Source organism: Cricetulus griseus (assembly GCF_003668045.3).
Source record: "Cricetulus griseus strain 17A/GY chromosome 1 unlocalized genomic scaffold, alternate assembly CriGri-PICRH-1.0 chr1_0, whole genome shotgun sequence".
Taxonomy (NCBI): domain Eukaryota; kingdom Metazoa; phylum Chordata; class Mammalia; order Rodentia; family Cricetidae; genus Cricetulus; species Cricetulus griseus.
This window is the reverse complement of record NW_023276806.1, coordinates 129,449,933-129,474,214: the sequence shown is the minus strand read 5'-3', so window position 1 is coordinate 129,474,214 and position 24,282 is coordinate 129,449,933. Positions and strand designations below refer to the sequence as shown.

The 24,282-nt window shown below is 46.2% G+C and overlaps 1 protein-coding gene across 2 annotated transcripts; it reads left to right on the top strand.

Annotated features, from left to right (window-relative positions):
• The first annotated feature begins 55 nt into the window (after positions 1-55).
• On the top strand, positions 56-24,046 carry Rnf41 (ring finger protein 41). Of its 2 annotated transcripts, none has more exons than XM_035450704.1 (8): positions 56-238; positions 4,305-4,490; positions 12,638-12,750; positions 19,762-20,033; positions 20,929-21,064; positions 21,447-21,550; positions 22,453-22,834; positions 23,187-24,046. In XM_035450704.1, the coding sequence occupies exons 3-7, from the start codon at positions 12,661-12,663 to the stop codon at positions 22,802-22,804; spliced, it is 954 nt and encodes a 317-aa protein (XP_035306595.1). In that variant the 5' UTR covers positions 56-238; positions 4,305-4,490; positions 12,638-12,660; the 3' UTR covers positions 22,805-22,834; positions 23,187-24,046. The 2 variants fall into 2 exon arrangements, with proteins under 2 accessions (XP_035306595.1, XP_035306596.1); XM_035450705.1 differs by having other exon boundaries at positions 56-319.
• The last annotated feature ends 236 nt before the right edge of the window (positions 24,047-24,282 follow it).

Below are 24,282 nucleotides of genomic sequence, written 5' to 3'. Positions count from 1 at the left end.
AAAGGGGCGGGGTTTGGTGACGGACTTCCGCCCCGTTGCGTAGCAGCGGTGGGCGTGGCAAAAGGGTCAGTCCGAGACGAGCAGGAGTGGTTGGAACCTTCTTCCCCATCCTTTCCTTCCCCTTCCCCTTCCCCTACGGGGAGAGGCTGAGAGCCGGCACCCAGGCCACTCCGCGGCCGCCGTGGCCTCAGCTGCAGCCCGGCCCCGCGTCCGGAGAACCCACTCAGTGTCCAGGGCGGTGCGTAACGCTCCTGAACGAGCTTCTCACCCGGGAGGGGAGGGGAGCGAAGCGGAGCGGAGCGGAGGGGGCGAGGTCCCGGTGGGTAGGCGCCTGGGTCGGAGGTGCTGGGGGTCGAGAGGAAGGGTGGAGGGGGGGAGGAGGATGGAGGAAGGGAGCTCTGCTGGGAGGAGTCGGGAGGCGAGCTGGGGGCTCAGGAGCTTGGGAAGGTCCTCTGGAGCAGGGAAGCCTTGGGAAGTGCGGGAGTGGCCTTGGGCTGGCCCGAGGACCGGGGAGGAGCAGACGGCTCGGCCTAGGGGACAACGTGGAGTTTAAATGGCAATGATTGACGGGCCTGGAGGCGAGGAGGGGAACGTTCTGGGGGCCAGCCTTGGCAGGAGCCACGGAACCCAAACCTCCGCCCTCCAAGCGCCATAGCTTGGCTTCTTTCCCATGCCTTGTCTTTGGCAGCCTTGTCTTTCTCTTTTATTCCTTCGCCGCTCCTCTCCCCTCCCACCCCTCCGTGGAGGACTCTTACATTCCTGACATCCTTGCCCCTGGATGATTTGCAGCCCCGCTCCCTCGCACGCACGATCCATCCACTCGCTTTATACGAAGCCCACCCCAGCCCAAGGAGGCAGAACAGTTGGTGGGTAGAGAGTAGGAACAGGAGAGAGCCGAAAGCGAGCAGGATTGAGCATGTTTGGGATCGGCACACACTTTTCCTTTAAAAAACTAGCTTCATCTCAACTGGTAGCAATTGTGGCGGTTACCAAGGCCACTGTTCTCAGAGACTGACCTGTGAGAATCTTGGCAGGTACTTCTTATACAATAGTGTTAGCTAATTACAGTGTTGCTGGCTGCTAGTATTTCCCTAAGAAGGAATGGGATTGGATAGTGGTAAGGGAAGGAGAGGGGTACATTAATGTTGATACTCTGTCACCAGTAGACCCTGTGACAGGGCCTGCTTCCCAGTAGTTGAAAAGGGGGAACAAGCAATTCCAAACATTTCCTCTGGTCCTCATTGTGAATTTATTGTGCCATTCTGTTGCTACAACTAATAGCAGTCTGGAATCTCCTTTCCTATTTATTTTGTCGTTTGATTTGCTGTATGTAAGATAGGGCAAATGTCATCGTCTGTTTGACAGTTGGAGAAACTGGTTGCAATGCCTTATTTGAAGTTGGTGGGTGGCAGAGCTAGGACTGGAATAACCCAAGACACCTCTCTCTCTCTCCTGCTTCTTTGCTTGGTCAATAACCCTTTATCTATTTTTTTAGATTAACCCCTATTAATTTGCCCATCACGGGAAGCTTTTTGATTTCTGGGTCTGGGTCTTGACCCTAGGAGACCGAGCATTGCCTATAGAACCTCTTCCTGGAAGCATTTTTTGAGATACAGGTGTGTGCCAGCTTGTTGGGAAATGGGGAGGAGAAGAACATCAACTCCACCACTCCTCTTCTGGACTGTGAAGAAGGGAAAGTGCCAGGTTTTACATCATCTCTCCTTCTGAGAGGACATGTGAACATGTAGTTGATGATGAGCACGGTGAACTAATGAACAAAGTACCATATTCTGGAGAATTTGTATTCTTTGTAAAAATCACCATTATTTTATCCCAACATAGCCCTTGAAAAAAAAAAATATATATATATGATACAGGAGTTTGATTAGTAGGAGTTTGGTTAACATTCCTGTACCTCTTTGAATCAAATTCTCAGGGCACTGGAAACTTGGACTTGGTTCTATCTCGGTAGGCATGCATCTAGTCAGCCCAGTTTAACTGCTATATCTGAACAAGTTGCCCACCCTGGAGCAACATCTCTACTTTTCCCTCCTTACCAATGATTTGAGGAAGGGTCTCATCCTGTAGTCCCTGCTGACCTTGAATTTGCAGTGATCCTCCTGTCTCAGCCTCCCAGGTGTTGGGATTACAGACTCCACCATGCCTGACCTTGTTTTTTTGTATCACCCGTTGCCTCAGGCCCCACTCCTCTTCCCTCCTTTTTCAAAGCCCGATTTCCTTCCAGAGTATTTCTCATTTTGCACCTATAGCAGCATTCTTGGGTGTCTATGTGTAAAGTAATGTTTTCCACGTGGAAGGCAGTACCTGGATTTTTTTGTTTTGTTTTGTTTTTTTTGTTTTTCAAGAAAGGGTTTCTCTGTGTAGCCCTGGCTCTCCTGGAACTCTGTAGACGAGGCTGGTCTTGAACTCACAGAGATCCGCCTGCCTCTGTCTCCCGAGTGCTGGGATTAAAGGCGTGCGCTACCACTGTCCAGCTTATACAGTGTTTTTTGTTTGTTTTGGTTTTTCGAGACAGGGTTTCTCTGGAGCTTATCCTGACACTCCATATGGAGACCAGGCTGGCCTCAAACTCACAGAGATCCACCTGCCTCTGCCTCCCGAGTGCTGGGATTAAAGGCATGCGCCACCAGTGTCCGGCCCGAACTTTTTAATTTTTTTGAGACAGGGTCTCATATAGGCCAGGCTAGCCTTGAATTCCTGATCCTCCTTCCTTCAATCCCAGGTGCTAGTATTGCAGGTGTCCATCAGCTTTCCCACTGTTTGCCTGATTTTAAGTATTATTTCAGACTGGGTCTGAACACAATTTAGAAATAGACTTCTTGATTTATTGAGACAGGAGGGTCTCTGTGTAGTCCAGCTGGCTTGAAACTCACTGTCTTCTGAGTTTTTCAAGTCTTGGCATTACAGGCATGCACCATCATGTCCAACTCAGGTTTCTTGTTTTTGTTTTCCTGTGGTACTAAGGATTGGGTCCCTGTGACCTGTAAATGCTGGGTATTGTAAATCTCTACTATTGAGCAGCATCTACAGCCCAGATTTTTTTGTTTTTGTTTGAGACAAGGTTTGGCCATGTAGCCTAGGTTGGTTTAAAACTTGCTATATAGCCAGAGCTGGCCTCGAACTCAAGAGTTCTCCTATTTTGCTTACTGAGTGTAGGGATTACAGGCATGAGCCTACCACCATCCATGGCCTCCAGAATTATTTTGACTGGAAATAATGTAAGTGAAAGCCCTTTGGAAACATTAAAGGCTAGTATAGGGGAAATATAGATTCACATATTGTATAGCCACCAATTTGGAGTTTTTGACATTACTTGTTATATGTGCTGAATAAAGAAGTATATACACAGGGGCTGGAGAGATGACTCCATGGTTAAGAGCACTGGTTACTCTTTTTAGAGAACCAGGGTTCAGGTCCAAACACCCAAATGGCAGCTCACAACTGTCTATAACTCCAGTACCAGGGGATCAACTTCAGGCACCAGGCACAGGTGTGGTACACAGACATATATGCAGGCAGTACACCCATATATAAGAAATGAGATAAAAATAATTTTGTAAAATTAATGTGTGTCTATACGTGTAGGTGGACTTTTCTTTCCTGCAAGCCAGTTCCCAAATAAGCACACAGAGACTTATATTAATTATAAATGCTCTGCCGTGGCTTAGGCTTGTTTTAGCTCTTTTAATTTAAATTAACCCATTTCTGTTAATCTATGTGCTGCCCCAAGGCTCATTTACTCATCTACATGCTTCCCATTCTGCTTGCTCTTCTTCCTCTCATGACTTCTGGTGTCTCCTCAGACTTTATCCTTCTTCCCAGCATCTTCTCTGCCCCGAAAATCCTAACTAGCCATCAGCCAATCAGCTTTTTTGTTAACTCAATTACAGTGGCATTTATTCGCACAGTGTAAAAGAATATTCCACATATATGTATGTGTGTGTGTGCATTTTAAGAAAGGGTCCCATGTACCCTTTTGAACTTTGGTCTTCTTGTATCTGCCTCCAGGGCACTAAGATGATAGGCCTGAATCACTGCCCCCTTATGTGGTGCTGGGATAAAGGTGTTCGCCACCACCGCCCAGCCGCTGCTTTCTCTCTCCCTCCGTCCCTCTGTGCTTGACTCTACTAGACAAAACACACAGAAACCTGCAGTCCTGAAAGGAGTTTCTCATCCCCTACCTGGGCGCCCCACCCACCAGATCCAAGTCTTCCCTCTGCTTCACTGTTTAATGGAGGTAGTTCCGCTGACTAACATGTTTTCTTCCATGTTCCTATTAATAGAGTGCTCCTGATTGTGACGTCATACCCACACCTTGGCCATGAAACTTGTTACTAGGAAGAAAGACGCAGTAGTCAGACAATAGCCAACAAGATGGGATACTTGGAGCATCTCCTGAGTGGCACTGAGTGGAGGCATCAGGGGGTTGGAACCTTGTAAACAGGGAACCTGCCCCCCACACCTAGAAGGTAAACAACCTTGATTTGGAACCTCATTTCAGACTTGCCTCTCCTTTCTGGTAAAGGTTCCTACCGACCTTGGCAGCCTGGTTACCTGGAGCTTTTTACAGTTAATGCATGCTCTCCTATTTATGTGTCTAATTTTGTTGATAGTCAGTTTTATCTTGTTGGTACATTTGTTCATTTTGTACACTCACTGAGTTATACCTGTGCTTAGTTTGAAGACAGTGGTTGTCTGTTTTTTCTTTCGGCAAGAAATGTGTATGGTTAGTATGAAAAGATGTGGATTAACCACACAAATAGTGCCGTGTGCTGGTGCACAGCTGGAGTCCCTGCTGTCTTTTGAAGCCTATCAGGCCTTAAATTAGGTATTTGATGAGTTCTTAAAGAATATAGGCCCTCAATTAGGCAATGGTGGTGAGCCCAGCACCAGGGAGGCAAAGGCAAGTGGATCTCTAGGAGTTCAAGGACAACCTGGTCTACAGACAGAGTTCCAGGACAGCTAGGGCTACACAGAGAAACCCTGTGTAGCCCTACACAGGGTCATGTAGTCATGAGAGGAAGAAGAGCAGGCAGAATGGGAAGTATGTAGATGAGTAAATGAGCCTTGGGGCAGCACATAGATTAACAGAAATGGGTTAATTTAAATTAAAAGAGCTAAAACAAGCCTAAAAACAAACAAACAAAAAAATTAAAATTAAAAAAAATTCAATTTAAGGCTGAAAAGATGGTTTAGTTCATTAAGAGCTCTTGCTATAAAAGCAAAGGGCCCAAGTTCAAATCCCCATCAGCCTTGTAAAAAAACCTGTAAACAGGGCTGGAGAGGTGGCTCAGAGGTTAAGAGCATTGACTGCTCTTCCAGAGGTCCTGAGTTCAATTCCCAGCAACCACATGGTGGCTCACAACCATCTGTAATGAGATCTGGTGTCCTCTACTGGCTTGCAGGGATACATGCAGACAGAAAACTGTATACATAATAAATAAATAAATCTTAAAAAAAAAAAAAAAAAAAACCTGTAAACAAGCCCCGCGGGTTAGAGACACACTGGGGTTAGATCACAGGAGTGACACTGCACACATGTGCCCATACACTGTATTAAACAACAGAGAGAGAGAAAAAAAAAAGAATTTCAAATTAAATGTGCCAAAGAAACTCAAACTTAAAAATCCTCTGAGCCAGGTGTAATGGCTGGCGCACACCTTTAATTCCAGCACTCAGGAAGCAGAGGCAGATGGATTGCTGTGAATTTAAGGCCAGCCTGGTCTACACAGAGAGGTCCAGGAAATCCAGGAAAGCCAGGCCTACATAGTGAAACCCTATCTCCAAATCAAAAACCCACTTAGTCAAATATCCTCCGGTAAATGGCAGTCCTAGCATCCTAGGATTGAATAGAGCTTAGAAGCCAGGTAGCCCTGCTCCCCATCTCACAAGGGGGAGACTTGAGTTCGGCAGAGAGTTTCAGTATACAGTTTCTCCTGCTAAAATAGGAAGCCCCTTCCTTCCAAGAGCGTTGCTGAGGAGGGAAGGTTAGTTGATGGGAAAGCTAAGTACTTTTTGTAATATAAATGCCAGTTAATATCCATTTTTGTTTTACATTTTGTATTCTCAATCATAGAAATCATAGAGCTCTTTGGAAATTACATAACCAAGGTGTTTCTGTCACACAGTGTAAGAAAACCGAAGCCCAGGACAACACTTTTGGTCAGGGATAGCTTTAGAGCTAAGGTTCCTATTCAGAACTGGTTGTTTTTGTTTTCAAAACAAGGTTCTCTGTGTAGCCCTGACTGTCCTGGAGCTCACTCTGTAGACCAGGCTGGCCTCAAACTCACAGAGATACACACATGCCTCTGCCTCTCGAGTGATGGGATTAAAGATGTGTGCCACCACTACCTGGCAGAATTGGTTATTGTTTTATTTTATTATTAAGCTGTCTGTGCACGATGAGTTGGGTGGGCTGTTCTTTGGCACACATGTGGAGGTCAAAGGACAACTTGGTGGCATCGCTTTTCTTTCCACCTTTATGTGGGTTGCGGGGATTGAACATATAGCAAGCACCTTTCAGCTGCTGAGCCACCTCACCAGCCCCATTTTAAACACAGTAATGGAGATGAACCCTTGAGTGAGCTAGGCAAAGAGTCTATCACTGGACTACATCTCCAGCCCTGAGCTGCTTTATCTTCTATTCTTGAATCCGGGCTTCTTCATTCCATAAAATAAGTGTTCTGGTGGGTGAGCACAAGAGTTTGACTTTGAGAAGCTGGAGAAAACAAACAAATGAAATAGACTGGTTATTTTAAACTAATTAGTTCACATTAGGTTATTTCAAGTTACTTTTGTGTATAAGGATTAATGCAAGGGAATGTCACTTCTTTCTAGATCTATTCTTTAGGATACAGGGAGATACGGTGACGGTGTTCTAGGGACACCTGTCAGGTCTTTTACCAGCTAGTTTCTTACATAGTTAAATTTCCTAAGACTTGTCTGTTTCCTTAGGCTGGGTCAAGTTTTGGAGCTGTTTGCCTGTGTGTCTGGTCTTTTTGTGGTCATTGAGACTAGGCTGTATTGAGGGTGTGGAGAAGAGACCACATCATGTACCTCTGACTTGTCCTCATCCGTTTGTTAAGAATGGTGACAGTGTGCCCGTTTACCTTAAAAGATAAATCATGAGTTAAAAGTGGTTGCTCTAATGCTTGTTTTAGCATGTGGTCATGTATGTGTGAAAAATGTGCATGCCTTACATGTCTGTGCAAATAGATTAAGAATCTCTAAATAGCTGGGCATGGTGGCACATCTTTTTTTGTTTTGTTTTGGTTTTTGGTTTTTTTGAGACAGGGTTTCTCTGTGTAGCTTTGAAGCCTATCCTGGCACTCCCTCTGGAGACCAGGCTAGCCTCGAACTCACAGAGATCCGCCTGCCTCTGCCTCTTGAGTGCTGGGATTAAAGGCGCAGAAACACAGATTCTTAACTCAAAATTTGCACCCAGCCCTATAGAGTCTTTAAGTGACTCTCAAACTTCCCTCTGCAAATTCATAAGCCAGGCCTATAGTCTGCATTTCTCTTAGTGCTCTTGTCATCCAAGCTCCCCACGGAAGAGATCAACAACAAGCTTTGAACACTTGATGGCTTTTCTAGCCCAAAGTCCCAAAGTCATTCCTCAATCCTCTCAAAAACATATACCCCATAATCCTGGTACCTGTTTCTTGGATAGGATTACTATTGCTGTGATGAAACACCATGACCAAAAGCAAGTTGGACTGTTCATCACTTGAGGAAGTCAGGGCAGGATCATGAAGGCAGGAGCTGCTTACTGGCTTGCTCATCATGGCTTGTTCAGCCTGCTTTCTTGAAGATCCCAGGACCACAAGTCCACAGCTGGCCTCCCCACATCAGTCACTAATTAAGAAAATGCCTTACAGGCTTGCCTTCAGTCCCATCTTTTATGGAGGCATTTTCTCAGTAGAGGCCCCTCCTCTCTGATGAAAGTAGCTTGTGTCAAGTTGACATAAAACTAGCCAGCACATCTTTAAAAAAAAGATGCCTGTGCTGCTGCCAGGTTTGTATGTGTGTTTTGAGATTGTGTGTGTGTGTGTGTGTGTGTGTTGAGATAGGGCCTTTCTATCATGTAGCCCTGGCTGTCCTGGAACTCCTTATGTAGACCAAACTGGCCTCAAACTCACAGAAGATCCACCTTCCTCTGCCTCTGAGTGCTGGGATTAGATTGTGCACAGCACAGACATAACTGACTTTGCTGCTCCGTTTTAGACCTGAGACCTTGAGCATGCCAAACAAGCGCTTTACCACTGAGCTACATTCCAAACCCTACACTAGCATCTCCACAGGGTGTTATAATTCTGCCTTTATAGGTAGGGAACATGAGGGGACTGCCGAATCCTTAGCTATTAGAAGCTTTCTGTTTTCCTTGGCCATCTGTGTATAGACAGGGTGTCCCATGCTATTTATTTTAGGGGGCATTGGAATCTCATGTGATTGGTATTTTTGGGGGATTGGGGGGGGTTTCGAGAGAGGGTTTCTCTGTGTAGCTTTGGAGCCTATCCTGGCACTCGCTCTAGAGACCAGGCTGGCCTCAAACTCACAGAGATCCGCCTGCCTCTGCCTCCCGAGTGCTGGGATTAAATGTGAGCCACCATGGGGGCTGGGGGGAACTCTTAATATGTAGTCTAGCAGTCTTGGAGTTTGTTATTTGGCCTAAGTTAGCTAAAATTAGAATCCTGTTACCTCTACCTCTCAAGTGTTAGTATTAGAGACATGAGCCATTATCTGTGTTGCCACTTAAGAATGAGAAAAAGGGCAGAGGGAGGGAGACCTCCATGTTTAAACCACTTGATGCACAGGCAATGATTGTGAGAACTGGGCTTTGGCCAAGGAGGATTCTTGATGTCAATCTGGAGCGTCCTCTGCACACAGGCAAAAACACATAGACACACAAATACATATACACATGGGGGAAAGAACAAGACATAAAAGGACAATCATTAAGTAAATAAGTCAATCTTGCAAATATGTAACACTTGAGCTAAAACATAATTCCAACATCTAGATTTCTTTTAAGACTGTATTGGAGGAAGGTGAATCTCTGTGAGTTCAAGGCCAGACTGGTCTACAGAATGAGTGCCAGGTCAGGCTCCAAATCTACAGAGAAACCATGTCTAGAAAAATAAACAAACAAAATAAACCTATGTTGGTTTCTTATTACATTAAAAAAGTGTGTGTGTGTGATATGCATATGTACTCACATGTCATGGTACATGAGTGAAGTAGGAATCGGGTTTCTCTCTTCACAGTGTTGGTTCCAAGGATCCAACTCAGGTCTTGAGGTTTAGCATCGGACACCTTTATTCCCTGAGCCCTCTCACCAGCCCTGAACATGTGACTTAAAGGTGTTTTTTATAAAGATTGACCTTCGATGCACACTGTTTTTAACTCGTCTTTTTCATACTGTGAAGCATTGTGGTTAAAAGGTTGGGCTCTGGAGCCAGTCTGCCTGGGCTTCACTGAATCTGGTTTGGCCACTGTTTGTTGTATGATTCTGGACAAGCTTTTTAAGTTCTGTGCCTCTATTACTCATCATTAAAACTTGAATAATGATAGTGTTCACCTCATAGAGTTGTTCTAGGATTAGTTAATAGGCTAAAAGTGCTTAAAATCGTGACAAGCACACAGTAAAGTTCAATAAATGTTGGCTTCATCAGTGTAAATAAAACATCTTTGGTGTTTGATCTCTGAGACCCTCCCCCCAAAAAACCAACAAAAACAACAAAAAAAAAATCCCAAGCCGTGATCATTGTAGGAAAGATAGGAGAGAAAAAATGTAAGTAAAGTTTTTTAACATTTAAAATTACTATTGTGTGTATATATGACACATATTAAAGATTTATGTAATTTTGTGTGTGGGGACTTTTTTCCTGTCCAGTGTGCATGCCAGTGAAAGTCAGAAGAGAACTGGAGTTACAAGTGGTTGTTAGCTACGGTGTGGGTCCTGGGAATAGAACTTGGGTCCTCTGCAAAAGCAGCAAGTGCTCTCTCTTAACTACTGAGCCATCTCAAGTGGTGGCCTTTAATCCCAGGAGAAGCTCTGTGATTTCTAGGTCAGCCTGATTTACTTAGTGAGTTCCACATAAAACAAAACAAAAAAGTATCTTTGTGGGGTCATTCATTACCAAGGAAGAAGTAGTAACTTTGCAGTAGAGAAATTTAGCAGCTAGATTTGAGCCAAGGGTCTGGGTAGTGTCACAGCTGCCCATCCAGATCAGCACTCTGTCCTTGGTCTGATTCACTGATTTCATACATCACTTCCTTGGCATTTTGCCCCAGATAACCTTAGTTTATGTGAAAGAAATTGAGGGCCATTTTTTTTTTTTTTTAAGATTTATTTATTTATTATGTATACAGTGTTCTGTCTGCATGTATCCCTGCAGGCCAGAAGAGGGCACCAGATCTCATTAGGGATGGTTGTGAGCCATCATGTGGTTGCTGGGAATTGAACTCAGGACCTCTGGAAGAACAGTCAATGCTCTTAACCTCTGAGCCATCTCTAGCCCCCAGAGACCCTATCTTAAAAACACAGCAAGAGGGCTGGCCTCAAACTCACAAAGATCCCTTATTTTCTGAGACAGGATCTCTCACTGAGCTTGTAGCGCTCTTGATTTGTTTTGTTTTTGAGATAGAGTCTCATTCTGCAGTTTATAAGTTGGAACTTTGTGGAACAGGCTAGTGCCACCTTGCCAGGATCTGCCTGCTTCTGCCTCCCAAGTGCTGGAATTAAAGGTGTTATTTATTTTCTGAGACAGGATCTCTCCTGTAGTGCAATGCCTTGCAACACACTGTGCTTAACTCATTCTTCCCTTACAGGCATCCTAGGTAATGCTAAGATGTTATTTTGCGTCTGTACAAACTTTTTAAAGCCGGGAGTTGGTGGTGCACACCTTTAATCCCAGCATTCGGGAGGAAGAGGCAGGTGGATCTCTGTGAGTTGGAAGCCAGCCTGGTCTACAAAGCAAGTGCCAGGATAGGCTCCAAAGCTATACAGAGAATCCTTGTTTTGGGGGAGGGACTTTTAAAAAATTTAGGAAGGTGTAAATTACCAAAATAGAACTGTCTGGTTATTTTTGTTGCTTTGATGAAACACCATGACTGAGAACAACTTAAGGAAGGGATTGTTTTGGGCTTAAGGTTCCAGAGAACTAGAGTCCATAGTGGTAGGGAAGGCCTTTGGCCTATCAGCAGGAATAGGAGCAGGCAGCTGGCTGGTACATCTTTTATCCTCAGAGAGAAAACAGGGTGAGGAGGGTGGGTAGGGAGACAGACAGACAGACACACACACACACACACACACACACACACACACACACACACAGACAGACAGGGGAAGAGAGGAGGCAGACAGACAGACACACAGAGGGAGAGGGAAGAAAAGAAATGGGGGGGGCGACAAGACAATGGGAAATGAGTATGGGTGGGGCTGTCCTCAGAGCACCACCAGCTGGCAACCCATGGGGCACATGGCTTATTCAAGCCACTGCAGACCTCCATGTATGTACTGTGCATGTATGCCCCATCCTACACACAATAATATAGATAAGAAGAATAAAATTGGATGGTCTGATTTCTATGTTCCTGAGAACTGACTTCTCTCTTTGGGAATATCACAGGTTGATGGTTCAGCTGTTCCAGGATCCAAGTACTCTTGATCCTGTTAGCCCACCGGCTGGATGGATCCAGAGAGGCCATAGACATTGTTCATTGACTTTGGGTTTGCCCTTGGGAAGCTCACAGGCCGGGTGTGGCAGCATTGCTGTTCTCTGTCCTTGTTCTCCTGCCTCTGTCTCCCCATCGCAGGCCCTCAGTTCAGACTCTTCACTATCTGCCTACAGTTTCTTTTCTTGTCTCCAGTTTCTCCCTTGTTGACACAGGGGGGGGGTTTGGTTTTGGTTTTTTCCAGACAAGGTCTATGTGCCCTGACTGTCCTAGAACTCGGTTTGTAGAGCAGACTGGCTTCAAACTCTCAGAGATCTGCCTGCCTCTGCCTCTGCCTCCCCAGTGATGAGGTTAAAAGTGTGCATCGCTGAACTCAGGAACTCTGCACAGTAGGCAAGCACTCTACCCCTGAGCTCTACCCCAGCAACACAGTGGTTTTTAAAAGAGAAATGTCATCAGCTCACTGTTAAACCTTTCAGTGACATCTCATGGCCTTTGTGACAAAACCCAGATTTCCACATAGGATTCCTGGTGGCCTGGCCCTTGCTTGCCTGTTCAGACTTGTGTCTTGACAGTTCTTTGTACCCCTCAGGCCAGCCATTTTCTGAGCCCATCTGGGCCTAATGCGCTACTATCCCAGTCCTCCACACAGCTAGCTTACTGCCCTGAGGACACACCTGTGGAAAACATCTCAGACCCTCCCTCCAGCCGGGTTAGGAGTGCTGTCCGTGTAAGATGAGGCTTCCATTGCATTGTGGTTTATATGTGTGCTTATGTAATACCTGCTCCCATCTGGATGTATTCCTCATAACTGGCAGGTACTAGATTCTCAGTGAATGTCTGTTGGACAAATGGATGGATTTTGGCAGTAAGCTGGAGCTGTGGCCACATGGATGTGACTTTTTCTGAAGTGACCTCTTTTTCCTGTTTCTTCTTTCAGGACCTGGGTTTCAGTGATGAGACATGGGGTATGATGTAACACGTTTCCAGGGGGATGTTGACGAGGACCTTATCTGCCCTATTTGCAGTGGAGTCTTGGAGGAGCCAGTACAGGTGAGTGGGTCCGAGGGCTGGTTTGTGGGGGCAGCTGATGGCAGTAAAACTGCCAAAAAAAAATACTCTATTTTTTCTTTCTTTTTTTATGACAGGGTTTCTCTGTGACTTTGGAGGCTGTCCTGGAACTAGCTCTTGTAGACCAGGCTGGTCTCGAACTCACAGAGATCCACCTGCCTCTGCCTCCCAAGTGCTGGGCTTAAAGGTGGCATCACCACGAGGCCAAAAAATCCTCTTGAGGAATGGATCCCTGGGAAAGTCCCTGTGTTCTTCTCCCATCCCTGCCTCCAGCAGAGCTTTGGTACAGAGGAGAATTTGTGGTCACAAGAAAAGTAACAACATTCTGGAGTCTTTCTAGAGTTGGGTTCAGATATCCTGAGGTCACTGAGATATTTGTGGTGTACAGTAATCACGTGCTGTTTCTTCCTACAGTGGCTTGGTAGTTGCTCTTCTAAAAACTCTAAGGTCCATGTTCTGTCAGTGACTGACCTAGATTTGCTCAATCAGTTCTCACTGTGCTTGGACAGTGTGATACTTTGTGTGATCAGCTGTTAACATAGGAGAAGTTGGGGGGCGGGGGGACGACTCTTTCTCCCTGGGATCTACTGAAAAGGTTCAATGGAGCTGTGTACTTGGCATTTTGATGTGAAAGCTGCCAGGTCAATAGGTCATTTCCTGTACCAGCCGGACCAGGCTCTTGAGTCATTGGTGTTCTTCTTTGAGAAGCTCAGGATTGCCTAGCAAGCTGTAAGGTAAATTACTGACAATGACATTCATGGGACATCATCCTACATGAGCCTTATTGCCCTCATTTTGCAAATACCAATTAGTCCTTTGCCACTTGGTCAGTTGAGACAGAACAATTTTCCAAACCAGGACAGGAGTTAAAGTCATCTCATTTGCTACTTGTAGAAAATTCACAGGGCTTCCCTCGAGACTTTGAGTTGATTCTTTCCAGTTTTATAAAGTTCAGACTCCACAACAGTGGCTGTCAGTCTTGGAGCCAGAACCCTTCCTGTGTCTTTGTAGACTGTTGCTATTAAAGGCATATCAGATGTGTGTGGAGCAGCTGTCTGGTGGTGTCAAGAGGTCACAGGGTGAGTCCTGCTCCCTCTGGCTTGGCAGGGTATTGCCACTGCCATTTAAGGTGAATCACCTGTGGAGGGGTGAATGGTTATTAGTGAACCCCAAGTCAGAAACTGCTCACCCATCTCCAGTGTTTGCCTCCTCAGAGAGTAGGAAGGTGGCCTTCGTGATAGTTGGTATATTTCCAAAGAACTGTGTGCATTTGTCCTGCCACTGAACTATTTACTTATTAATGAATGGGTAATATACATTGAAATGATTACAAAATCAAGTTGCAGCTGGAGAGATGGCGCAGTGGTTGAGAATACTTGATGTCCCAGAAAACCTGAGATTGAGTCCCAACAACCATGTTTTTTTAGGTGTCATTTGCCTTTAACTCCAGCTTTTTTTTTTTTTTTAAATGTATGCAACATTCTGCTTCCATGTATATCTGCACACCAGAAGAGGGCACCAGATCTCAAAAGGGATGGTTGTGAGCCACCATGTGGTTGCTGGGAATTAAACTCAGGACCTCTGGAAGATCAGTCAGTGCTCTTAACCTCTGAGCCATCTCTCCAGCCCTAACTCCAGCTTTAAGGGGCTCCAAAACCTCTGACCTCCTCAGGTACCTACATGCATGTATACATACTCCCACATAGGCACTTATACACCTACACACAATTAAAAATAATAAAAATAACAAATTTTAAAAGTCAAGGGAAAAACTAATTTTTCTTTTGTAGTGATTGTCAATTGGAGATAGCTTCTGGGTTGGGAGTGGGGCTCATGTCCACTTCCCCCAGGGAAGTACTGGGACCCCTGCTGGCTCTTACATCTTTGCACCTCTTATGCAGGACTCCCTGAGCCCTGTGTTGAGGGGTTTGATAAAGACACCCCACTTATGACTGAGTGTTCTCTGTACATTGTCCAGCTGTAGGGTCTCAGAATATATTGTGTGAAAAACCTTTTTTCCAATTTAAAAAAAAAAAAAAAGATGGGGGCAGGAGAAATGGCTTAAAATCATGGACTTCGAGGGTCAGGCTTTGCATCCCAACACCTACAGATAGTTCTGTAGCTCCAGTTCTAGGGAATCCATTGCCACCTTCTAGCCTCTAAGGGTATGAGGCATGAAAATAGACAGACATAACATGCTGGCAAAACATTTAAGCACATAAAATAAAAATGAATGAAATTTTAGAAAAGTCATCAGGCTGGTTGTGGATCATGAAGTTAGATATGCTAGAGAAGTGAAAGCCGGAGGACCTCAAGTTGGAGGCCAAGGTGGACCCTGCCTTTGTGTGCTGGTGGGATGGCTAAGCTCTTGGCAAATAAGCCTGTGACCTGAGTTCAATCCCTGGATCCATGATGGAAAAAGTCCTTCGCACCTGCCTGTTACCCTGCCCTGCTCCTCTGTCCTGCCCTCAACTCTGTACACACACATAATACCTTTTAAAAGAAGTCAAAATAGTAGCCTGGCAGTGGTGGCTCAGGCCTTTAATCCCAGCACTTGGGAGACAGAGGCAGGCGGATCTCTGAGTTTGAGACCAGCCTGGTCTACAGAGTGAGTTCTAGGACAGCCAGGACTACACAGAGAAACCCTGTCTTGAAGAACAAAAATAAAAACGAAAAAGAAAGAAAAAAAGAAATCAAAATAATACAAGATACACCAAAACCACACATCTGTTTCTGCCTCCACCTGGTCAGTGCCTCAAAGGTAGCTTTTATTTTTTATATTTTGGAGACAGGGCTTTGTTATATAGCCCAGGCAGGTCCTGACTTTTTTTTTTCCTAAGGTAGGGGTGTGTAGGTCTGGGTGTGTGTGTGTCTGTGTGTCTGTGTGTCTGTGTGTGCGCACGCACGCGCGCGCATATTCATGCCATGGTGTGCTAGTAGAAGTCTGTTCTCTCCTTCCACAATGTGTATCCCTGTGATTGTACGTAGGACACCAAACTTGGTGGGAAATGCATTAGCCTCCTGAGCCATCTCATTAGCTCTGGTCTCAGATTCTTGACTCTGCTGTTTCAGCCTCCCTAGCTTGAGGAATAGACATACGTGCTACCGTACATACGTGCAACCATGCCCAGTCTGTACATATTTAGTTTTTATTAACTTATTTTGTATCTCTATTGTGAACTTTTTTTTTTTCTTGGTGAAAGGGTCTCTCTGTGTAGCCCTGGCTGTCCTGAAATTTGATATGTAGACCAGGCTGGCCTCAAACTCATAGAGATTCACCTGCTTTTGTTTCCTGAGTGCTAGGATTAAAATTGTGTGTCACCAAATCTGGCTTTAAAAAGGGGGCAGGTGTAGCTCTCTGAGCTTGAGACCAGCCTGGTTTACAAAGTGAGTTCCAGGACAGCTAGAGCTATCACACAGAGAAACCTTGTCTCAAAAAAGCAAAAAGCAAATATATTTTTAAGAAGTATTTTCTTCTTTTTTTTTTTTTTTTTTTTTTTTTTTTGGTTTTTCGAGACAGGGTTTCTTTGTGGCTTTGGAGCCTGTCCTGGAACTAGCTCTTGTAGACCAGGCTGGTCTCAGACTCACAGAGATCCGCCTGCCTCTGCCTTCAGAGTGCTGGGATTAAAGGCCTGAGCCACCACTGCCTGGCTAAGAAGTATTTTCTGATGTAATTACATTCTTAAATTTTTAAATTAAATTTTTAAAAACATTTAGAATGTTTATGTGTATGAGTGCATGCATGAGTGCATATACTCACACAGTTCAAAGGACAACTTGTAGAAGTCAATTTTCTTTTTCCACAGGAGTCCTGGGTATTGAACTCAGGTCATCAGTATTGCGGGAAGCACCCTGTCGGAGCTATCTCAGCAGCCCTTCTCTAGTTGGTGTCTTAACGATGAAAGAGAGTGTATAGAGGGAAGGAAGGAACTTAGCTCATTTCTCTCTCTCTCTCTCTCTTTTTTTTTCTGGTGGTGCTAGAGATGGAACCCACCACCTTGTTCTTGCTAGGCAGGTTTTCTGCCACTGAGCTATGTCCCCAGCCCCGGTCGGCACTTTGAAATAATGGCTCTGACTGATAGATGTAGAGAGGATAATAGAAGGCAAGAGAAACCAGTTGGCAGGCATAGTTAATAATTTAGGTCAGAGGCGATGTGATAGTCACTTAAAATAGATTAGTAGCAACAATGATGGAGGAGAGCAGATAGAGCTAGGATTTGTGTTTTTCCTTAGACGGTATGTTTAGACTTTAAGATGACCCAAGAAAGTGTGGTGGTCTCTGAACACAGCCCTTCTGACACAGAAAGTGTGTTGGCCTCTGAACCCAGCCCCTCTGACATAGAAAGTGCGGTGGCCTCTGAACCCAGCCCTTCTGACAAAGTGTGGTGGCCTCTGAACCCAGCCCTTCTGACACAGCTACTTCAAGGACAGGGTAACCTACATGTGACTTTGTTTCAAAAAACATAAGGGCAAAAGTTTTGAGAAGTACCATACATAATGTTGAGGATTTAGTTTTTCATTTTAATTTTATTTGTTCATAAATAGCTTTTTTATTAGTGTATTTTATATCCTCTTAGTTAACACTTTATCATTTATTATTTTGTGTATGTCAATAGGCACGGGTGTGCCATGGCACACGTGGAGGCCAAAAGACAATCTCACCTGCTGAGCCATCTCCCCAGTCCTGTGTCTCAGTCTCTGAGAAATCAAACCTGAGCCTGTGAGATGGGTTGAAGCACATTCCACACGAGCCTGATGACCTGAGTTCACTCTGTGGAACCCACGGTGGATGGAGCTCCATGGTTCATATGCGCTTGCACTAACACACCCCAAATGTAGGCACACACAATAAATCAAAGGTACACTGTTGCCCATTGCTGGCTGCCAAAAAGTGTCTTCACAGGGACCAGGGAACCTTCTCAAAGGAATAAGTACATCTTTATATATGGGGTTGCTTTGGGGTTTTTTTGTTTTGTTTTGTTTTGTTTTTTGTTTTGTTTTTCTAGACAGGGTTTCTCTGTGTCATTTGGAGCGAGTTTGGCACTCGCTCTGGAGAACAGGCTGGCCTCGAACTCACAGAGATCCGCCTGCCTCTGCCTCCCGAGTGCTGGGATTAAAGGCTTGCACCACCAACGCCCGGCGCAATAGCATTTTTAACCCTTCTGGCTTGCTTTGGTTTTTGAATCAGGGTATGGTTGTGTAATCGCAGTAAGTAGCCTGGAACTTAGTTTACACTTCTGAGTGCCGGGAGCTGAGTGTGCCCCACACACACACACCCACCCCCACCCCAACCATGAACTTAAAACTGAGAACAGCGCTGTCCCTCAAATGCACTAGTCCTGTTTAGCAGCCTAAGTGTAGCAGTTGTGAATCAGCGGCAACACCTCAGGGAAAGGGTAGGACAAGCCTGAGAGAGAAGAACTGGAGTCTACACAGAGAACCCGCTTAGCTCTCAGACTTTTCCCCACTTTAGCTACTTGCTTTGTTGTTGGGTCTTTTGTTTTCTTTTCATTCTTTAAAAATATTTTTTATCTGAGAGAATAAGAAAGAAAAAATATTTTTTATTTGGAGGGGGAGGGAATTTCACATGTATTTAGGTTCCTGATGGTGTCAAAAGTTTCAAGGGATGATGTCATCCCCTGAAATGGAAGTTAGAGTTTATTGTGAGCTGCTGCCATGTGGGTGCTGGGAACTGAACTTGGGTCCTCTGGAAGAGCAGCCAGGGCTGTTAACTGCTGAATCATCTCTCCAGCCCCTGTTTGTTTGTTTAGGGGTTGAGAGTGACAGTTTGTTGAGACAAGGTCTCACTGTATAGACTGGGCTGGCATGGAACTTAAAGAGATCTGCCTGCTTCCCAAGAGATGGGAGTAGAGGTGTGCACCACCACACCCGGATTTTTTTACTTACATTTACTTATTTATTCAGTGTGTGTGTGTGTGTGTGTGTGAGTGTGTGTGTACGGGCAGTCCATGGAACCATGTGGATCCTAAGGATCTAACTCAGGCTTGGTAGCAACTGAGTCATCTCACCAGCCCCATTTGTTTTCTGGGGTAATAAGGTCTTCCCATATAGGGCAGGCATGTACGAGACCTCTGCGTCAGTCCATGTATTGCCACGAGGCGCTCTTGTACTCTGTCTCTCTTTTCTATTTATTTGTTGAGTTTTTTTTTTTTAAAGATTTTATTTATTATGTATATAACATTCTGCCTCCGTGTATGCCTGCACATGAGAAGATGGCACTATAGATGGTCATGAGCCACCATGTGGTTGCTGGGAATCGAACTCAGGACCTCTGGAAGAGCATTCAGTGCTCTTAACCTCTAAGCCATGTCTCCAGCCCCCTTGGGTTTTTTGTTTGTTTGTTTGTTTTCTTTTTCTGTTTTTTTTTTTTTTTGGGGGGGGGGAGACAGGGTCTTTCTGTAGCTTTGGAGCCTGTCCTGGAACTCATTCTGTAGACCAGGTTGGCCTCGAACTCACAGAGTTCCGCCTGTCTCTGTCTTCTGGGTGATGGGATGTGGGGGTGGGGTGGGGGAGTGTAGAGGACTGGCAGGTCTTGTACTCCATTATTCCTGCTGTGGTTAGTGAGGCTTTGCCCCTCTAAACTGCATCTGAATCATTCTTGAAGACCTCTCCATAAGGAAGTGCTGTGGAAAGAGCATGCCTGCCTCTAGATGTCATTAGCAGTTATTGCGTTTGCACTTGTGTCAGCAATTAGTAACTGGCTGCCTTGTCATCGTCCCATTGTCCTGGAATGTTATTTATGTCTCTTACTGTTACATAACCTTTGCTTGTTTATCTTGTCTCACAACTCATTTGAACTCTTGAGCACAGGAACTGAGTTTTACGCCTGACCCGAAAATGCCCTGCCCCAAATAGATCTGCAATTTACCATGACACCTGGAGCTCTGGTCCTAGGACCTGCTCAGAGGTTTGACTGGCTCGTCAGTAGATCCAGGCTCTCAGCTCCTGTTAACTCCCTTGTGTCCCTCCTAGGCACCTCACTGTGAGCATGCCTTCTGCAACGCCTGCATCACCCAGTGGTTCTCTCAGCAGCAGACGTGCCCGGTAGACCGTAGTGTTGTCACGGTTGCCCACCTACGCCCAGTACCTCGGATCATGCGGAACATGTTGTCAAAGCTACAGATTGCCTGTGACAACGCTGTGTTTGGCTGCAGTGCTGTTGTCCGGCTTGACAACCTCATGTCCCACCTCAGTGACTGTGAGCACAACCCGAAGCGGCCTGTGACCTGTGACCAGGGCTGTGGGTGAGAGTCCTTCCCTCCATTCAGATAAGGGCTCTTCCCATTCCCATGCCTGTAGGCCAGGGACACTTCTGAGCTTCTTGACTCCCTGCTGGCCCTCAGATCTCACTTTCCAACTAGGGTCATTTTGGTCTTGCATTGTTAACAGAAAGAGGACAGTAACCCAGTGACCTCTGATAACACTTAAGATGGAGGCACTTTTCCTTTCTCTCCAGTCCAATATACTCTCTCTGTCAGGCTGCCTGCTCCAGTTTCTAGCCTCTCATGTTCCCTTGTGCCCTATTTTCTGTCTGTGTGAGGTGGGAAATACTTGATTAAGCGCTGGTAGGTACCTGGGACAGTGATCCAGGACTCCTCAGAAGTAATATGTATGAGTGCAGGTAGAATCCAACAGAGTAGCCTGACAGGACACAGCAATTCCCCTCTTAATTTAGAACAGCATCCTAAGAATCAGGCTGGCTCTTAAAAGCTGGAGAAGACAGCAATGGGGGGTGGGAGTGGGGCTGTGTGACTTCCAGTTGGTAGAGTGCTTGCTTCCCTAGACACACAAAACTTTTTCTGTCCCCAACATCACATGAGCCAGCATGGTGGTCACACCTGTACTTGCAGCACTTGGGAGGTGGAGGCACGAGATCAGAAGTCCAAAGTCATCCTTGGCACAAATGGGAGGCCACAAATGGGTCACATGAGACCTTGTCTTAAGGTGTTGGTGGGGCCTCCGCAACACTAAGTTTTGAGGGTGGAAGTTCATTGTAGGGCCAGGAGGATGTTTGGGAGAAAAACATGAGAAGGATGAGATTGTTAGAAGTGAGTATTGGAAAGCTTACTCAGCAGTGAGCCGTTAGCCCACGGGTCCCACTGAACAGCCTGTTTGCTCTTACCTGACTCTGAACTGCAGCCTGGAGATGCCCAAGGATGAGCTGCCAAATCACAATTGCATTAAGCACCTGCGCTCTGTGGTGCAGCAGCAGCAGACTCGAATCGCAGAACTGGAGAAGACGTCCGCTGAACACAAGCACCAGCTGGCCGAACAGGTGAGGCCCAGAAAATTACACCCAGCTCTCTGTAAATCCCTCCTGCCCATCACAGAAAATTACACTCACCTTTCTGTAAATCCCTCCTGAGTATCACACCTTGTGTCCTGATCTCCTGCCTTGATGAGCAGATGCTCTGCTTACAGCTCAGAAGAGAATCGGCTGGGGCTGCTCCCACTCCCTTCCTCTCGCTCACATCACTCTTAGCCTAACACATGGAGTGCCTTCTTCACAAAGCCACTCTGCTGAGTCCTGGGGAGAGCATTCTGCTGTCTTCCCCAAGAAACTTGTAGTGCCTGTTCCTCAGCCCTCCCAAGCTCCCTCATTCTCAGCTCTGCTGCTTGGCTTAAGTGTCCCCTCTGGTTCTCCTTCTACCCCACAGAAGCGAGACATCCAGCTGTTGAAGGCTTATATGCGTGCGATCCGAAGTGTCAACCCCAACCTTCAGAACCTGGAGGAGACAATTGAGTACAATGAGATCCTCGAGTGAGTGTCGCTCAGGATGTGGGGTCACTCACTCCATGTCCTGGCATCAAGGCCCCCGAGGAGGAGGAGCAGGGGAGTGGCAGATGAAGGCAGCAAGAGAAATAGGGCTGGGCTGCTGTTGGGTGAAGGACAGGGGCTGAAAGAAGAACAAAACCCTTGGCTGCAGAACGGACCTCTTGTTCATTGGGGTGGATGGAGGGGAACCTGCCTGAGGATGCAGCTTGTCAGAGTTAGCTGAGGGGCACTCAGGACCAAACAGGTAACTTAAAACCCAGAGGAGCTATGTGGTGGTGTTGCACGCCTTTAGTCCCAGCACTAGGAGAGGCAGAGGCAGGTGGATCTCTGTGAATTCGAGGCCAGCATAGTCTGTAGACTATGTTCCAAGACAGCCAGAGATACAACAGAGAAACCCTGTCTTGGGGGAGATGGGGAGAGGCTGTGTGTATCCAGTGAAAGTATCTAAAATGCAGCAAAAACAAGTGAACAAGGGAAGTCTAAAGCCCCTTTCAGTTTAGGAGGCATATAGAGTTGATAGACTGAACTGAGAGTGTGGGATTAGAGGCCCCAGTGTACACAACACGTTTCTTCCTTCAGAACACTCTGTGTGAGAGGACACAGTGTATGTACAGAGCACGTTTCGTTGAGTACACCCTGGGTGAGCAGTTACTGCAGCATGGTAGGCACTGTGCATGCATTGGGATTTCAAAGAGTAACACTGTAGACTCGTGGAATTGAGTATGGCGAGTGATATAACCTGGATAGGATCAACTAGTTCTCTGGACCAGTGCTGAAAAGAAAGCCAATTGTCCTTCAGAGGGAGCGATCATTTCTGTCAGGAGAAAAAGCCAAAGCAGAGAAAAGCATGAGCTGGAATGACCATCCTAACCCCTCCCTCTACACAGGTGGGTGAACTCCCTGCAGCCGGCAAGAGTGACCCGCTGGGGAGGGATGATCTCCACCCCTGACGCTGTGCTCCAGGCTGTAATCAAGCGCTCCTTGGTGGAGAGCGGCTGCCCAGCCTCTATTGTCAACGAGCTGATTGAAAATGCACATGAACGTAGCTGGCCCCAGGGTCTTGCCACACTAGAGACAAGACAGATGAACCGGCGCTACTATGAGAACTATGTGGCTAAGCGCATCCCCGGCAAGCAGGCTGTTGTGGTGATGGCCTGCGAGAACCAGCATATGGGTGACGACATGGTGCAGGAGCCAGGGCTCGTCATGATATTTGCGCATGGTGTGGAGGAGATCTAAGAGAGCAGCATAACTGGCTATGAGGAAGAGGTAGAATTGGAAAATCCCATTGCTCCAGCTGCTGAGCTCTGAGCTCGAGCACTGTCCTTATGCCGTGGCTTGTAATTGAGCCACACACTCCCTGCTTTTCTGGCACCAAGGATCTTGAGGCACTTCGCTCAGCCTCTCAGCGGGTGGACACAGGTTCCTGCCTTCTGCCATATTCCTCCCCCCCACAACGTTGTAAAGTTTCAGTCTGGGTGGGAAAAACCCCACTTCTGTATTTTCCTGCCTAAGATCCCTGGATCCCAAATATTTTTCAGAAAGCACAAAGAAATTTGTTTTCCCCAGAGGATCAGGGTGGAGTGAGGAATCTCTAATTGTCCCTCTCTTCCAAAACCAGGAGATCCGAGCAGGCAGGCTTGCTGACTCCCTGCAGCTCTGAGGAGCAGACATCCTGCAGAAGTGCTGAGGGTGTGCCCGGCCATCACTGACAACTCTTGGGGAAGACTGGACTTTGTGCCACGCACGCCCCTGTGCAGCCCACCCTGAGGTGCAGGCCTTGCTGAGTGTGCAGGGTGGGACGCTGAGATGCCCATTCGAACTCTTCTTTCCTTCAGTCTTTCATAATTAGGGAAGGGCAGGGCTGGGGTGGGGTTCGCCTGGGGTTCTTAACACTCAGCAGGAAGCTACAGTCCGGCTCTGCTGACCAGGACCAGCACCAGCACTGTGTCTCATGGCGTGTCCCTGGTACCTCCATAGGCCCCTCTCCAGCCCTGTGACTGTAGTTAGTGTGATTTCCTTTAGCATTGTTTGTTTAAATTTCTTGAGTCACAAATCCCTTCTGTTACCTGATTTTGTTTTCAGAGAATGGCCTGGTTATGGCTGTCCTACTCTCCAGCCTGGCCACATTGTTGGCAATTTAATTTATTTACCTTTTTTTTTTTTTTTAAGAAAGGAAAAAAGAAAAAAAAAATCAAAACTTAAAACCTTTCTTTTGCTGTTCCTATTGTGGGGATTCTGGTTAGGGTGGGCCTGGGTAGGGTTTGTTTTATATGTTTCCTTTTCAGCACAGCCTGTGGTCTGATACCCGCTCTGGCCCTACTCCTCCATCACCCTGTCTGAAACAGGAGCTTTGGCTATGACAGTCCATCGCCAATGCCTGTACCCCATAAAGAAATTTGCCCCTGCCCCTCAGTCTCCTTGTGAAACCCCAGAATTGACATATATTGACAAAATTGAAGGCAACTCTTGGGTTTCTGAGCAAACTTCTGCTTATTTGGGTTCTAACCTTCAAATGGGGTACAGATTAGATATGTTTCCAAAAACAAGCTGAATACACTGCACAACCCTAGTCCACCTAAGGACTTGGGGGCCATTCAGGGCTCTGTGGGTCACTGCTGGGTCCCTGTGGTGACAAGGAGGAATAGTATGATTGTTTTAAAAGCTCATGTTGCTGTGGGATTGGCAAGGTCCGGGACCCCCTTCGCCATATACTA